The 17,487-nt window shown below is 49.4% G+C and overlaps 1 protein-coding gene across 8 annotated transcripts in view; it reads right to left on the bottom strand.

The window, feature by feature from the left end:
* KIAA1671 (KIAA1671 ortholog) overlaps positions 1-17,487 on the bottom strand; it is a 143,387-nt gene that overhangs the window by 14,399 nt on the left and 111,501 nt on the right. For all 8 annotated transcript variants that reach the window (XM_075013245.1, XM_075013247.1, XM_075013242.1 and 5 more), the window contains 2 exons: positions 12,686-12,804; positions 139-394 (listed from right to left, as the gene is read on the bottom strand). In XM_075013245.1, coding sequence (XP_074869346.1) covers positions 139-394; positions 12,686-12,804 — 375 coding nt within the window. The remainder of the gene's footprint in view (positions 1-138; positions 395-12,685; positions 12,805-17,487) is intronic.

Raw genomic sequence — 17,487 nt, 5'->3', positions numbered from 1 at the left:
GAGGTCAATGAAGAAACCTAATGGATAAAGCATAGAACAAGGTTGAATGTAACATTGGGAGAAAACATGGTATAACATTTTGCCCATGATATCACTGAGGTACTTAAAAGAGAATATCTTTCCCTTATAGAGACTTACATCAATGAAGGAGAAGTCAATGGTTTTCTCCTCCAGGTACGTATCTGCTGGAAGGGATCCCTCTATACCATCAGCTGAATCCATATCAGTACTGGACCGGTCCAGACTTGTGCTCCTTTGGTCTTTTGAGGAATCATGCTGATCAATCATGGAGGCAGGTTCCGTTTGAGAAGAGAAAGATGACAGCCGGCTGTTGGGTGGCTGCTTCCTTGCAGAGATAACATTGCTTTCTGAGGAAGGAGATTCAGGCACAAAGCTGCAACACAAAAGAAAGAAGTGTGAGGCAACATGAGTGAACATACACGCAATTATATTTTAAATTGTGCATACTTCAAATGCAATCATGATGCACTGCAAGTACAGGAAAATACATGCAGCCGTCTATGAGAGAGATGCACTATATAGTCCTTGAACTTATGTATGGCTTGAGTTATAGGGATAAAGGATAGAGGCTGAAGCAAGGAGTTGTCTTCCATAAGCTTCAGAGCAACAACTGTGGCCACAATTGCCGCCACAAATTTGTACCAGCTCCCATGGAGGTGGAGAATGGCGGATGGATCCATAAAGCACAGCTCCATTGAGCCTAGTCCCATCTCAGCCTTGCAATTCTGTGGAGGCTGCAACGTAATAAAACTTTGCAGAGATTCACAGATACAGGAGCTTCAGACTCCCAGACCCTACCAGACTTTCTGCAAAGGAGCAGCACCACCTCCCCAAGGCGAAGTGTTTGTGACACCTTAGATGACAGACAGAATGTAGCCCTTAATCGTGCAGAGTGAAAGCTGAACCCACACCTAGAGATAAGAAACATATATAGTTTGGAGACACTACAGGCCAGCAGAGAAGGGCAGATAATTTCCATTGCACAGATCGCACCTCCCTGGTCCTGCATCCTGGGGACCTCAGTGATCCTGAATGAGGGATTTTGCTGGACCAAGGGAGCTTAATGCCTCCAGTCACTGGTTACCCCCAACTGGCCCTCTGGCTGTGGCTCACCACTGCAGCTACCCTACAGACCTAGACCCCCACGGAGCTTCCGGGGAAAGCTGATACTCTGGTCCCGATCCCCTGTGGGGCTGCCGAGGCTCCAACCCTGGCCTCACTGTGTTCCCCCCACCAACCATGGGACTGCCAGCTGTTTGTCCTACTGCCCCAGTTCTCTGGCCCAGGAATGTCCCTGGTCCTCCTGGATGAGTGATGTTGATGGACCAGACAGATGGTTTTAGGAGGTGCAATCTGTATCAACTTTTTCAACACTAATCACTTTACATGTGCCCCTGGGTGAGCTCAAAGGTCTTCCAGGGGGTGAATCAACTCATCTAGATAGTTCCTTAATTTGAAAACAGGCTATATAAAAAGCACTGGCAACATCAGTACAAGCTAAGAAAATGAGCAGTTGTGCAGTCATAGTTGGCAGTGACATTTGGTATATCTGATTTTGTAGGCAAGTAGTTTTTAAGTAAGGTGACATTTGGGGTATGTAAGACAAATCAGACTCCAGAAGGATGTACAGTGGTCTAGAAAGCTTCAGAATCGCACATCTACACTGCACCAGAATGGTTCTAAACTGAAAACAACAGTGAAGACACAGCAACTCTGATTTTCACTTGGGTTCAATGGCTGGCAGCCCAGTAAGACATCAACAAGTAATCAGAGTTATGAGGCAAGTTGCTATGTCTTCATTGCTATTTTAATAGGCGTTAGCTAATGCAGGTAGGCAAATCTGAGGGTGGTGGTGGTGGTGTCCCCCCCCACACTTTAAACATGTATTCTAAGTATAATTACAAAATACTTAAAATGCAGATTTCAGATCAAAGCATGATTTCATTTACAGCAAATCTCCAAACAAATATCTGTTGATAAGTTATGCACAATTAAGCAAAATGTCTGGAGATCCTAAACTAGGTTCTAAACTATATGCACAAAAGGGACAGACTAGATAGATTGGAACTGAAGCACATTTGAAAAGAAAACAAGTCAGAGGGGTCATGCCTTGTCTATAGGCCTCAGGAGCAATGAAGCCGTAAAAAGCATTATTTTCCTTATTTGAGTATGATGTGCCTGTATATGTATGAACACAGAGCAGTAAGCCTTAGTGTATTCTATAGAGGTTCTTATACTGTGATCATAGTGGTAGTATCTGAGTGTTTTTCTAGAAGTGCATTAAATAGTGTGCTGAACACTTCATTTTCTCCTCGGGGTGGCAGGTGTGTCCAGGGGAGTGTTTGGTCTGGGAATTTTTACTCACATGGGCTGGTGCGGGAGAGGTAAATGTTACACAAGACAAGGTCAAAAAACTTGACTTGCACTTGGGAAGGGCGGGTGGGAAGGGCGGGTGGGAAGACGAAGTTCCTGTGGTTGGGAGGCATTAAACAGCATTAGAATTTACGTACTGTCTTTCCCACCTACAATTATATTTGTTATTTAAGGTTTGATCGAGTCAGAAGTACGGACAGGTTGATCCCTGAATGGGCAACCAGCTCACGTTCAGCTACACAAGGCAATGACATGAACACTGGCCTGACGAACCATAGTTACCGTCATGGGGCACAGAGAACACTAGATTGTTAAATTCCACAATAGTTCAGGATGTATTTAATCATAACAACAATCTGGACTACCCCTGGAGCAGCAGACAGACAGTGTAGCGCACAGCATGCCAATATTATATATGCTTATCAGGATCTACTGATCTCAGTTAGATGCGAGCATATTCTGCACAAGCTCAAGATTCTGTTTTTTTTCAAAAGCATAGCCCCTAAATAGAGCACACAAAGTGGTAAAGGTGAGACTCGCTAATCTGAGGTCTGCCTCAAAATGGAAGGGCCACATACTCCAAGCTGTGCCCAGTCACTGTGGCAGTGTGCCACCATCATGTGCTGTGGAATGCCACTCGTTGCAGAGGTTCATAAACAGAGGTTCGATTTACTTTGCTCCCACTGTGGTTTCCACAGTCTCATTGAACGTCAGCAGCATTTTGCCTCTCCAATCGTTCTAGTAAAGGAAAACCTCTCCACTTTATTCTGGGGATATTTCAGTGAGTCACTCACCTTGCCCCATCCCCAGAGCAATTACTTTTTAAAATAAATGACATGAAGTTACTCATGTTGAGCAGCAGATGGCATAAGAACCTAGAACTGGAATGGGACTATCTTTAAAGGTAGATCTTGTTGAAGAGATCTATTTTAATAAAAAATCCCAATGTTTTGAAGATCTGTAGTTGATCCCTGGCAGCAGATTTCCAGTCCTGAAAACCCTCCCCTCGCTGCAACCCCACACATAGCTATCAGAGGAACCACTCTGTCCGGACGAATACTCACGCTGCTCAGTGACCTTGCACATGCTTTGTGACACAGGTTTGGGTCTGCATTTGATGGTGAAGGAGAGAAGTGGAAATAAAGCAGTTTCATAGCCTAGTAAAACTGCTGTGGGGGTTTTGTTTTTTTAAACAAATCACGCGGGGACAGACTCATTTCTGCTCCACGTCCTTTATGATTAAGTACTACCTACTTGTGAGACATTTCTAGCTAAGCTATCCTAAGAGAAACAAATCAAACTGTGCACATGCACGAGTACCCCCCCACACCCACACACACCCCTTTTTGAAGAGCAGCACTTAGTACTTTGTGTGTTGACAGTGATAACAATCTTGAAAGGCAAACACTAAAAAATGAATTGTTGGAAAAAATTGTTTATCATCAAGATCAGCAAATGTGTTAACTTCCGAGCTGGCAAGAACTGGCAGCACTGCACAGGCGGTTTCCAGGAGACAGGTAGAAGAAATGTCGCCTGCCTCCCCAGCAGTGGGCCTGGTCCCAGACTTTTAAGAAGTGGTGCTAATAAGGCACAAAGAGAACCCTGTCTATTACTCTTTACTGGGAAAGAGGGTTGGTACCTCCAGCTTTAGGCCTTCTATCAGGGCTCATCTAAAGGCAGGGCAAACTGGGCCCATACCCAAGACACTGTAGCCAGAGAAGAGCTGCAAGGTTCTTCTTCGAGTGGTCCCCGTGGGTGCTCCACAATAGGTGTCGGGCTCGCCCAGCGCCGCAGATCGGAAATCTTCCAGCAGTTTCTCCTGGATCGCGCATGCGCCGGCGCGCACCGCCCCCCCATGCGCCCCTGGCCGCGTGCGCGATCTGGTCCCCGCCAGTTCCTTCTCAACTGCCATCGGCTGCAGACAGAATCTACTCAGGCTAAGACCAGAGTCAGATTAAATAGTGGTTTTTTTCTACGTGTAATTGTTGTTTTTGGTTATTAAAAAAAAAAAAAAAAAAAGAAGAAAAAAGAGAGGAGCGGAGAAGAGAAGAGCAGAGGTGAAGACCATTTAGGCCGCCCGCTGCCCCGCAGGCCGGTGATCACTATTTGGGGTGGAAAGGCACGGATTAAGTGCTAAGTACCCTATTAACAGTAAAGGACTCACCACAATGGCCTCTTCAGGTTTTACAAAGTGGGAGTCATGCCGTGAAGCTATGCCGGCCTCCGTGGGGCATAGCGAATGCATCCGATGCCTGGGGGAATCACAGGCTACCCAGAAGTGTTCTCACTGTGCTAAGCTCACAGCCAGGGCCAGGAAGGACAGAGCGATGAGGCGTAAAATGCTCTTGTTGATCAGGCTCTCCAGCCGGACTTGCCGGAGAAGCCTCACCCAAAAGGGCCCTCTGGGTTGCATAAGAGGAGGGCAGCTTTCTCTGACCCCTCGGTGCAGAAACGGAGGAAAAACTCTCCCTGGCTCGATCCTTGCTGGCGTTTGCAGCAAGCAGGACGAGCGGAGCACACGGCCCCCAGACGCATACTCAGACAAGCGGCAGCGCACGTGGCAGAGGCTGAGCCTCCGGTTACACAACAGCCGGCACGCGTGGCGCCTAGAGCGTCAGCCAGGCAAGTGCCGGAACCGGCGGCACTGCCACAGGCGGCACCAGCCCCCGCAGCACCAATGCTGCAGGGGCGCCAGGCACGGAGCGTGCAGGCACCGGAGGAGGATACCCGCGCGGCACCGCAGCTGACGGTGCCGAACGCGGCGCTGATAGCGGGGCCGAGATCCCCGGCACGGGAGGGGGCGGTGCCGGCCCTGCAGGGGAGGGGCAAGGCAAAATCAAAAGCCCGGCACCGCAGTCCATCTCCGGACAGGGCTGAGCTGCTCTTATCACCAAGCCCTCCCCCTATGATACACACGCCGCACCGAAGGCCTGTCTCCCCACCGGCCTATCCGGGAACCTCCTTCTCTGTTCCTCCAACCAATGTCACCATGGCTTGGGCCACCTTCACCATTTCTGGGACTGGATCCCCTGGAGTACTATCACAAGCCAGTTTCACCTCTATCTGTGTCATCGCGGAGGTCTCGCTCTCCCAGACATCGGGGGTGCACACCCCGTGAGTGGTCTAGGTCTCCATCCCCGGACCTTTGCCCATGCTGCCATGGTCGTCCTTATCATGCTGGACACAGACACCACAGGCCTACACCCAGGGGCAGGTCCCTCCCACCTGCTCAATACCCCCCCGGCCGCACTCCCGATCGGGGACGGAAACACAGTTGTCTCAAGGGGAGTTAATTTTAGAAGCCCGAGACTTTCCTTCACGATCCTCCAGCGAGCGAGTGTATCATCGACCGCAGGAGCCCGAGGGTTCGAGGGAGGTTTACCCTAGTAGTTCCTCCTCATCCTCCCCAGATGATGCCATGGCCCCCGGGGATGTCTCTTCCCCGGATGACCTCAAGCAGTTTCAGGAGCTGTTTAAAAGGGTGGTTTTCACGCAAGACATTCAAACGGCAGAGGTGCAGGAGAAACGTCACAAACTCCTGGAAAATTTGAGACCCCCGGCTTCATCCAAAATTGCTATTCCGCTGGACGAAGCCATTCTGGAGTCAGCCACTACTATATGGCAGACTCCGGCCTCTGTTCCGCCTACGAACAAGAGAGTGGATAAGAAGTACTTCTTCCCGGCAAAGGGCATGGAGTTCCTCTTCAGCCACCCACAACCAAATTCTTTGGTGGTCAAGTCGTCCCAGCAGAGGTCAAAGGCTTCTCAGTACAAATCGGGGGGATCGGACAAAGATGTTAAGAAGCTAGAGCTGTTTGGCAGGAAGGTATATTCCTCTCCTACCCTGCTATTGAGAATGGCAAATTATGGGCACACCTAGCAAACCATAATTTTGATAATTACTCCAGGCTTACTCCCCTCATGGATTCACTTCTGGGAGACAAAAAGCCGATGTTAAAGGTGATTATTCAAGAGGGCTACGCAGCATTGCGGACGGGAGTCCAGATTGCCCTGGATGTGGCAGACACGGCGGCGCGTTCAATGGCTACAGCAGCGGTCATGCGTAGAGAATCCTGGCCCCAGACGTCGGGTATCCTGAGGGACCTACAGGCGAAGATCGTGGACCTTCCCTTTGATACACAAAAGCTGTTTGCAGACTCAACCGACTCAGTCCCTCACTCCAGTAAGGACTTGAGAGCTACACTTAGAACCTTGGGCATCTATACTCCCCCATACAGGAGAGAAAAATTTTATCCTCAGCAAAGACACTACGCTTACAACCACAGCATGCTCAATATCAACGGGGCTACGGCCAAGGGTGCTATTAACAGCAGCAACAGTACAGAACTCCTAGGCAACGTTCTCAACAAAGCCGTACGCCCTCGGGTCAGGCCCAAAGACAACAAGTTTGACGGGTATGTCGGGGGCTGCATTATCAATACCCTCTCTCAATGCCACTGATCTCATGTTCCATCATCGCCTCAGACGGTTCCACTCCCAATGGCAAAAGATCACCACAGACAAATGGGTGCTGGAGATCATAGCCACGGGTTACGCGATCCCCTCCCAGTCGCTTCCACCGACGAAGCCTCCCACCAGGCCTCACCTCAGGGATGCTGCCACGAGGCGAGGCTCAAGCAGAAGGTGAATCACCTTATGCTCATAGGGGCAGTGGAAAGAGTGCCGGAATAATTCCAGGGGAAGGTTTTTATTCACCCTACTTCCTACCAGAGAAGAAAACAGGAGACTGGAGGCCCATCTTAGATCTTCGGGGCCTCAACCGCTACTTGTGCAAGCAATGGTTGCAGATGATCACAGTTGCCTTGATACTCACAGCACTGGACAATGGAGACTGGGTTGCAGCACTCGACTTACGAGATGCTTACTTTCATATTACAATCCACCCGGCACACAGACGCTTCCTCCGCTTCATGGTCGGCCAGGAGCGCTTCCAGCACAGGGTTCTTCCATTCGGCCTCTCCTCGGCCCCCAGAGTCTTTACCAAAACCCTGGCAGTGGTGTCAGCCTACCTGCACAGACAGGGGGTGTTTATTTTTCCCATATCTGGGCGACTGCCTGCTAAAAGGGGCCTCGAAGGCAGAGGTCTCACGCATGATACGCGTCACAGTGGACACGTTTTCTTCGCTGGGCCTAGTCATCAACCTCGCAAAGTCAAAGTCCGAACCCACACAACATATAGAGTTCATAGGGGCACGCATAAACTCTATCACAGCAAGGGTGTACCTACCTGACGCCTGCTTCCGCGCCATCAGTTCGCTGGTGCAAGTCATCATACACAGCCCCACGGTGCCAGTCTTAACGTGCTTACAGCTGCTGGGCCACATGGCGGCAGCGATGTTTGTGGTACAGAATGCCAGGTTGCACATGGGAAGCCTGCAGCATTGGCTGGCAAGCGTTTACAAACCGGAATCCCACACTGTCCACAGGGTGGTGTCGTCCACAACAAAGGTGCGCAGATCCCTGGCGTGGTGGGAAAACCCCGAGAATCTGCTAGTGGGGGTGCCTTTTCACCAACCACAAATTTCTATTTGTCTTACTACGTACGCCTCCCACATAGGATGGGGAGCGCACATCGGCGACAAGGTAACGCAAGGGCTATGGTCCCCTGCGGAACAGACACTGCACATATCCATACTGGAGCTCAGAGCAGTGTTCAACGCCTGCAAACATTTTCAAGATTACCTACATGGCAAAGTAGTCGGGATTCAATACCAACAATACCTCCACTATGTTTTACATCAATCAACAAGGAGGAGCATGATCCCGTACCCTATGTGCGGAAGCAGTCCGATTGTAGAATTGGTGCATCGCCAACAACATAATGTTGAAAGCCTCGTACTTGCTGGGCGCTCACACCGTGAAAGCAGATCAGCTGAGCAGGTGCTTTGCAATCACGCACGAATGGCAGATCCGCTCCGATCTGCTACAGCGCATTTTTCGTACATGGGGGTTTCCCCAGATCGATCTGTTTGCCACCCAGTACAAAAAAAAAGTGTCCCCAGTACTGCTCCAGGACAGGAGTGGGGCGGGGGTCCCTGGGGGACGCATTCATGTTTTCATGGAGGGGCTCCCTACTTTACGTGTTTCCTCCACAGCGCTTATCCACAAGGTCTTGCACAAAGCCAGAAGGGAGAGAGCTCGCATGATACTCATAGTCCCGCTTGGGATTGGTAGCAATGGTTTCCCTTGCTTCTGCGCATGTCGGACCGCCCACGGCTCCCTCTACCGGTGGCGCCGGACTTACTCACGCAGGCTTAGGGGTCCATAGTGCACCCGCACCCTCAGGGTCTGCACCTACAAGCATGGCTAATCCATGGCTCAGCTCTTTAAAGAGCACGTGTACGGAGGGAGTACAACAAGTCCTGGAATGTAGCCAAAGGACCTCCACCAGGAGGACTTACAAGCAGAAATGGACTCGATACACAGCCTGGTGTTCCACCAAGCAGTTAGCTCCCCTTGACGTTCCTATACCTGTAATACTAGGATACTTCTTGGACCTCAAGAGAGGCGGGCTTTCTCTATCCTCGCTAAAGGTCCACCTCGCCGCTATAGCAGCATTTCGGCATACAGAGGAAGGGCCCACGGTATTCGCCCATCCTATCGTTACCAGGTTCTTGAAGGGGCTGGTAAACCTGTACTCCCCTCGGAAACCACTTCCACCATCGTGGAATTTGGACTTGGTGCTCAGCACGCTATCAGGTGCACCTTTTGAACCATTAGCCACAGTTCCCATACGTCACCTTACGATAAAAACAACCTTCCTCCTTGCAACTACATCAGCCCGCAGGGTGAGTGAGTTCGCGGCAGTGACGGCAACGCCGCACTGCACAGTATTCTCAAAGGAGGCGGTAACCTTAAGGCTGCACCCAGCCTTTGTTCCAAAAGTCTCTTCGGAGTCCAGTCTTAACGAGCCAATAGTCTTACCCTCGTTTTACCCGAAGCCTCACAGCTCCGGCAAGGAGGCACGCCTGCACCTCCTGGATGTCAGGAGGGCGTTGGCCTTCTACATAGACAGAACTAAGTCCTTCCGGACAACGGACAGGCTCCTAGTCTCTCTCACTCCCAGGTCAAAGGAGAAGGTCTCTCTTCACAGAGAATCTCAAAGCACATTGTGTCCTGTATAAAAATGTGTTACGAGCTTCAAAATGCTCCTTTGCTGGCCCCGCCCGGGGCTCACTCCACCAGGGCGGTGGCGGCGTCAACAGCCTTCTTCAAGGGCATCGCGTTAAAAGACATCTGTAGAGTGGCGACCTGGTCATCTTATGACACCTTCGCCGAGCATTATGCCCTACATCGGGTATTCGAAGAGGATACCCGTCTGTCGACAGCAGTCCTCTCAGGGGCAAGCTGCACATAAACCGATTGCCCACCTCCTTACTTGGGTTACTGCTGGGTAGTCACCTATCGTGGAACACCCACGGGGACCACTCGAAGAAGAAAGAGAAGTTACTCACCTGTAGTAACGATGGTTCTTCGAGATGTGTCCCCGTGGGTGCTCCACCACCCGCCCATCCTCCCCGCTTCGGATCTCTGTCTAGTGTTTTTCAGGAGCATCCGAGGCGGTTGGTCAAGGAACTGGCGGGGGCCGGATTGCACGCGCAGGGGGGGCGGCGCGCGCCGGTGCATGCGCGATCCAGGAGAAACTGCTGGAAGATTTCCGATCTGCGGCGCTGGGCGAGCCTGACACCTATTGTGGAGCACCCACGGGGACACATCTGGAAGAACCATCGTTACTACAGGTGAGTAACTTCTCTTTTCCCCTCACTGCGTGGAGCGGGACTTCACATGGCCATCACAGTGCAGACTCTGCCCCTCCATCCCCTCCCCAGCACTGGGCCAGTGAGCTTCCTCCTGACCCCGGCCTCCTTCCCAGAAGCTGCTGAGGGCAATGAGTCCACTCCAGCCCCGCGAGCCCAGTACAGTGTGGACTATCACCGGTGGTTCCACAGGGCAGCCCATCACCATGTGGGGCAGAGTGGAGTCCCTCGTGCCTGTGCCATGGAGCAAAACTCTCTCTTCCCATGAGTGAGTGGGGAGCCAGTTAAGGCTGGGAACAGAGCAGCGGGGGGAGGGGTGTGTGAGGAGAGTCAGAAGCTGGGCAAACTGCAAGGGAACTGGGCTGAGGGTGGGGGGCAGAGCAAAGCAGAAGACTTCAGGTCATGAAGTGGGAGGGTCGAGAAGGAACTGGGCTGAGGGGAGCTAGGCTGGGCAATGAAGTCTGAATGGACGGGGGGAGAAAGCAGGGAAGGGAAGGTGGAAACAGGCAGGTTTCAATGTTTTAGTTTTCTATCCAGCCATGAGCCGTCCGATCTAAGATCTCACGTGACAAAGGAGAGCAATTAAGGGGGTGATGGAACGAAAGACAGACAGAGGTCACGTCAGTATGAAATCATGAAACCCTGCCTCCTAGATCCAGCCAGAGTGTGGAAGAGTGCAGGAACATGCTTAGAGAATGTTGAGACATAACACCTTTGAGGGAGTCCCCCACCTAGTAACCTTACCCCTCTGGTATGGCTATGATCTGAAGAAGTGGGTCTGTCCCAGGAAAGCTCACCTAATACATTATTTTGTTAGTCTTTAAAGTACTACTTTACTGCCTTTTTGCTCTGGAGCATAGTTTGAGCTGAAAACTCTTGGTGGAATGTAAGTTGTGCCTTTACAACCCGTTTGATTTGTAAGTCTCTGGAAAAGTTCTCCCTCACTACACCCTTTGCCCGACAAGGACATAGGGATGGGGAACCTTTAAAAGTGAAAATATTTTGTGTCAACAATGTCAGAAAATACAGTTGCTCACCATGGATTTATGCTAATTGGTAGCCTCCTCATCACAAATTTTTGAACAGATTTCCCTTTGAGAGTTCCTATACAATTACAAAATCAATACATCCAAAACATTGTGGCATAGCTGATCAATAAGCAAATGACCAAGATAAGTGGACCTCAAGAATATATTATGCAGAGTACATTCTTTCATCCACAACACATTAAGTAAAGAAGACAAATGGGAAATTAAAATAAAAGCCTCAATCACAGTGCATCTGATCTACAGTATCACTTAGAAAAGACTGCAACTTCTTTGGGCTAAAAACCTGCATATGCCTATTCTATATATCACGCAATTATTAAAATACGAGCAGTGCTAAATATATACTCTTCTACTCCAATCATCTGAGGAAGTGGGTCTTACCCACAAAAAATCACAACCTAATTAATTTGATAGTCTGTAAGGTGCTACAGGACTGCTTGTTATTTACAAAGAATGTCTGCTCCTGTAAAAAGTAAACCTAGCCTTGTCAAACGAAGTATACCCAAGTATAAGCACAACAGGTGCCATATAAACATAAGCAAGGTAAGTTCAACATTTTATTTTCAGCGTTAAGGTAAAAAGTCCTAGCAAGGCAGCACTATGCTACTGCAGAGAACACGCTGCTTTACTCAGTGTGGGAGACACTTTTGTACTGAAGTCTGGAAGTATAATACACAAGACACCCTGTACTGTATTTTAACTTGAATACATTTGTAACATATTAAAGAGTCAGAGTCAACTCTGTATGTACATCATGCAAAAAGTAGCCATATATGATGTAAAATAATTTCCAGTTAACGATATCTGGTTACAGGATATAAAAGGCAAATTCATGGAGTAGTTGGATTTTTCACAATATCCCAGGACATGTCTACGCTGGAGCTGCAAGGTGTCATGTCTAGTGTAAGACCTCCCCATGCTAACTCAATCGTGGCTCTGATGGCTAGTCTCTCCTGCTGTGGCTGTATTTCCATTTCGAATTCACCAGCTCAACCACAGCTAGTACAGGAATAGCTACTTGTGACATATCCTCGGTGTACAGCAGTGGTGGGCAACCTGCGTCTCACAGGCTGTTTACAGCTGGCTGGGCCACCCCCCACAAGCACTTCTCGGCCCACTGGGGCACTGGAGCCATTCACTTCCAACTCTTTCCCTCCCAGTCCTTTTGGAGCAAGAAAAGCTATTGATTTCCACTCCAGCCCTGCTGCTCACCCCCGCACCAAGCTTTAACACCACAAAGTGCCGGCGGGATGCTCCTGCTGGAATCCCAGTGGGCTGTGGGCCCCAGGTTGCCCATGGGGCCCACAGAGAGGAAGGGTCAGTGTGGCCCAATCACTGATTTTAGTTGCCCAACACTGGTCTACAGTATTGTAAACTACAGAAAACATACCAAAATGGAAAATCCTACATACAGTACCCAGCCAAAGCACTGGGGACAAGAAACTCAGCCTTCCTGGGTCCTACCTGTCCCCACTGTGGCGCTGCTCACTCCAGGTACCATATTGACTGTCAGCCTCTTGCACAAGTGTGTCTGTGTCCTTAGCCTCTGGGGGCTGCCTGGCAAAGCACTGTCTCAGCTGATCCTGCAACATAACAGAGCAGAAGTTTAAGATTATTCCTTTACCAGTTTGGTTCAACAGTTTCCAGAGTTAATTTATACCAGTAGCTTTCACATCCATAAGTCTGAAACTGAATGAGAGTAAACTTATGCACAAAAACATAGTTTAACTAGTAAAATCTGTTAAATCTATAAATACATGCAAGCTAGTGGGGCCTTTATGAACGAGGTGCTTTATTTTCACTGGCAATCATTAGGGACTGAAGGAGGAAATTATTTTGTTATATTAACTGAAAGATATATGACTACAGTTAATGGCTCTTCCATTTTTAACATTAGAGTAAGTAATTTTTGGAGGGCATCAGGTAAATATACATGACTAGAGAGGGAACAACAGAAACTGTAGTCTGACCTCATTTCTAGCATCTTCTCAGGGAGTATTTTAGCAGTATGGAAGTATTATAGATGCTCTGCAAAATAAAATTCTCTTGCCTGACAATTGCACCTGTGACAAACATTGCTCTCTTCACTCATTCCTCCCTCACTTTTGTTTATAATGCCCCCCGATCGTTTAATGGCACTCCATTTAAGCCACCTCCTTGCTTGTGCAGTAACATCATGATTAGGTCAGTGGGAATGTGCATAGCTTAGAAACTGAGGTTGTTAATTAACTGCTGTACAAAGCCAAAAGTGGAAGCAGATAGCTTGCTGTGCAGGTCCCCACAAGAACCTATTCTTTTTACAGAGTACATTTTTTGCAATATAATCTGCATCCACAGACTTTTCTCCATATGATTACAACTATTTTAACAGATTATATCTGGTGCCTAATTTACGTGCTGGTGTTCCTTTTAATTGCTGGATTGCTGTTTTATTAGTTCGGAACTTCTTAGTCAGAAATCCACAAGGACATTTAAATCCTCTGAGGGTAAGAAACCAAACAGTGCACAATATCACCCAGCAGTGAGTCTTCTTCAGCCCGTATACTCTAGTTCCATATCATTAAATACAAACTGTTTCCTTTTGAAGTGTCGTTTGTGACTACGCAAAACCCAGCCATGCAATCTGAAGTGAAATGACATTTCCAAGTGAACCTCAACAAGTCGTTTCAACCATTTTTTCTCCTTTTCATTTCTGCACCGACTCACTATGTCAGCAGTCATTACACACTGACATTTAACAGCTGCATTGTGACATGTCTAATTTCCAAGTGCACTGAAAGAGAATGTCACATGTGGTTAATTTTCAATTAGAAGCCATTCGAGTGGAGGGGATACTGCTCCTTAGTCACATTTGTCATTTATTGTTCCTACAACATTTGATCATAGAAATTAGAGACAAGAGACTTAGAGACTCATCTTGTTCCTTCCCCATCAGTGCAGAAAGTGCCCTAAAGCACAGGCGAATGCTTTGTCTTGTTGAAGTGAGAGAGGGGAGCAGGTGCCTTTAAATCAAAGCGACAATTTGCACCGACTTGGTTGGATGCCACTAAATAATTTCTTCACCCTGAAGAGCATCCATATCAGAGTGATGGCTCTGCCACCCCAAGCTGTATCTAGCCAAAGAACGGAGAGCGTAGTGACTTTCTTGGCACAGCCTCACTGAGATGACTCCAGCTTGATGTGGCGGGGCCGTGAGTAGGAGCAAATGGGTCATTCAGTTTCCATGACCACATAGCACTTGGCTTCTCTCAAGGGACTGCCAAAGTTGGCAATCATCATCAGTGTGGGGGCAGTGTTAGTAGTAGTAGGCATCCTTCAGTCTGCATAGACTATGGATCGCTCCCTTTAAAGTTTCAATTGAGGGCTTCATTTACAGCGTCTATTGTGACTATGAAGACCCACACGAGAGTGACAGTCCTTGCTGCATCTCTTGCAGATGTCGTGGGTGTCTGGCAAGTCCTTAGTGTGCTTTTTGCGTGCACGCTTCTCCTCTGCTAGCTGTCTGATCTTCATCTCACCCTTCTGAAGGCCCTTGTGTAACCCCTGCCTCCATCTGCTGCGGTCGTCTGCTAGTTCTTCCCAGTTGTCCAGCTCGATGTCTACCTCTCTGAGGTCTCTCTTGCAGACATCTTTGTAGCGCAACTGGGGGCGTTCGGGAGGTCTTTTGCCAGAGGCTAGCTCACCATACAGGATGTCTTTTGGAATCCTTCCATCATTCATCCTGTGGACGTGGCCAAGCCAGCAGAGCCGACGCTGCCTGAGGAGGGTGTGCATGGTTGGGATTCCAGCTTGCTCGAGGACAGCGGTGTTGGTCACTCTGTCCTTCCATGATATTCCAAGGATGCGCCTGAGGCAGCGCAAGTGGAAGACGTTCAGCCTCTTTTCCTGGCGGGCATACAGGGTCCAAGTCTCACTGCCATAAAGGAGGGTGCTGAGGATGCAGGCTCTGTAGACTTGCATTTTGGTGTGAGTGTACAGCTTGTTGTTATTCCACACTCTCTTGCTGAGTCTAGACAGAGTTGTGGCCACTTTTCCGATCCTCCTCTTTAGCTCAATGTCCAACGACAGGGTGTCAGTGATGGTGGATCTGAAGTAAACGAACTCGTGGATGACCTCTAGCGTATAGTTGTCAATGGTGATTGATGGGGATTCAGCAACATCCTGACCGAGTACATTTGTCTTCTTTAGGCTGATGGTAAGCCCAAAGTCCTTGCACGCTTTGGAGAACTGATCCAGCAGTTTTTGAAGCTGGTCTTCTGTGTGAGACACTACAGCAGCATCGTCTGCGAACAGCATGTTTCTGATGAGGACTTCTCGCACCTTAGATTTAGCTTTCAGCCTTGCAAGGTTAAACAGTTTCCCATCAGATCTTGTGTGCAGCAAGATGCCCTCTGTTGAAGATCCAAAGGCATGCTTCAGGAGAAGTGCGAAGAAGATCCCGAACAATGTCGGAGCAAGCACGCATCCTTGTTTGACGCCGCTCCTGATTCTGAACGCATGCGATAATGCGCCGTCATATTGGGTGGTTCCTCTCATGTCTTTGTGGAATGACTGGATCATCTTGAGTAACCGTAGGGGACGGCCTATCTTGTGGAGCAGTTTGAACAGACCATCCCTGCTGACCAAGTCAAAGGCCTTTGTCAGGGGGCAGTGTTGTGGACACTTATTCTTTAGGAGCTGGATTAAGACCAACTAACTCATTTTACACAAGCTAACCAAAAGCAGTGGTGATGACTGTCAGTTACCAAAAATCTGTGTGAGACCTGAACCAGCAAGGAGACATGGAAGGCTTGCCCTGCCATTATCAGTACCACCAAGATAAATGAATTCTGTCACATGGACAGTTAGATGCTGAGCACACTCAGCAAGCAAGCTCATTACTTTCTGAGCACGCTCAGCAACTATCAATATAAAAATAGGACAGTGCACTATCAATCAGTACTGCTTTATAGGACCAAACTTTCAGGAAGCTGTACGGCTCATTGGTTCACTTCCATAGGAATGGCAGTGTAGCCAAGTGTCGTCACACAAAGTTTTAAAATGTACTACGTGTAAGGAACTAGACGAGGGGAACAGAATTTTAGAACTGCTTGCAGAAAAGTTAAGAATGGTGTCACCATGAAGACAAAAGCACCAGTGGGTATGCAAGTCCACCTGTGAGCCACTGGCTCTCACAGGAAAAGAATACTGTCCACATGCCGCATGCTCGCTCTACAGCAGGGGTCTGAAAACTCAGTTTACCTCAGGGCCTGTGCCAGACACTCCTCAAATCATCTTAACAGGCCGATGGGCACTCTCCTCTGGCAGGGCTTTGGGGGGGTGTCTCCATGCATTCCCCGGCTCCCGCTGCTGCTCTTGGTCAATTTCACCCCCACTCCACCGCCACCACTGACAGACCAGCAGGACTAGAGCGGCTTCCAGCTGCTAACTCCACACTGCTGCCAGCACATCTGTGGCCTAGGGAAGGCTGTGCACAGCCATCCCATCCACAGGACGGTTCAGAGCAGCTGTCCTGGACCCCACGCTGGCTGCCCCAAGCGTCCCACAGATGGGATGCTCTCTCAGAGTCCGGTTAGCCTGCAGGGGTCGGGCTCCCCTGCACTCACCATGTTGGTGGGAGCAACGGGGAGATGGAGCTATGCAACACCCTGCTCCACTCAGCAGCCATGTCCCAGCCAGACCATGCTAGGGCTGGGGGATTCTGCTTCTTGCCACCGCAGAGCATCAGAGTGATCAGCCTGGCCTGAGGGGTGCAGGCAGAGCATGGCTGCTGTACCACTGCACTGCCCTGCAGCTCATGCCATCAGGGTGCAGGGGCCCAAATTGCTGCTGCCACCCCATGCCAGGTCCCCAGGTAATCCCCAAGGCCACATTCCTCAGGGAAGGGGTGCAATGGAGCTGGGGAGAGGCCAGAGCAGGGGCAGGAAGATGTATGGTGGGGACATAACTGTGGCTGGACATGGGGGAAGTGTGTGGAACACACCCTACCAGGGTACAGGGACTCAGATGCCAGCAACCCTGCATGGGCCAGATTGTGGAACTGCTTGAGCTTCAGATGGCCCATGGGCCGTGAGTTTGAGACCCCCTGTACAAGAGGAATCAATACATTCCAAGACACACTTGCATGAAAGAAAAAACCTCAGTGCCATGGACAGAAATTGGTTTGTGTTCTTGGTTCGGCAGAATTTTCTCGCAGGCATTCTTGGAAGCTGTGCTATAGAATGAATATAACAGAACTACAAGCAGGGCAGCTGGCACCATGTGTT

The sequence above is a fragment of the Carettochelys insculpta genome, chromosome 18 (assembly GCF_033958435.1).
Source record: "Carettochelys insculpta isolate YL-2023 chromosome 18, ASM3395843v1, whole genome shotgun sequence".
Classification (NCBI taxonomy): domain Eukaryota; kingdom Metazoa; phylum Chordata; order Testudines; family Carettochelyidae; genus Carettochelys; species Carettochelys insculpta.
This window is presented reverse-complemented; position numbering and strand designations above follow the sequence as displayed.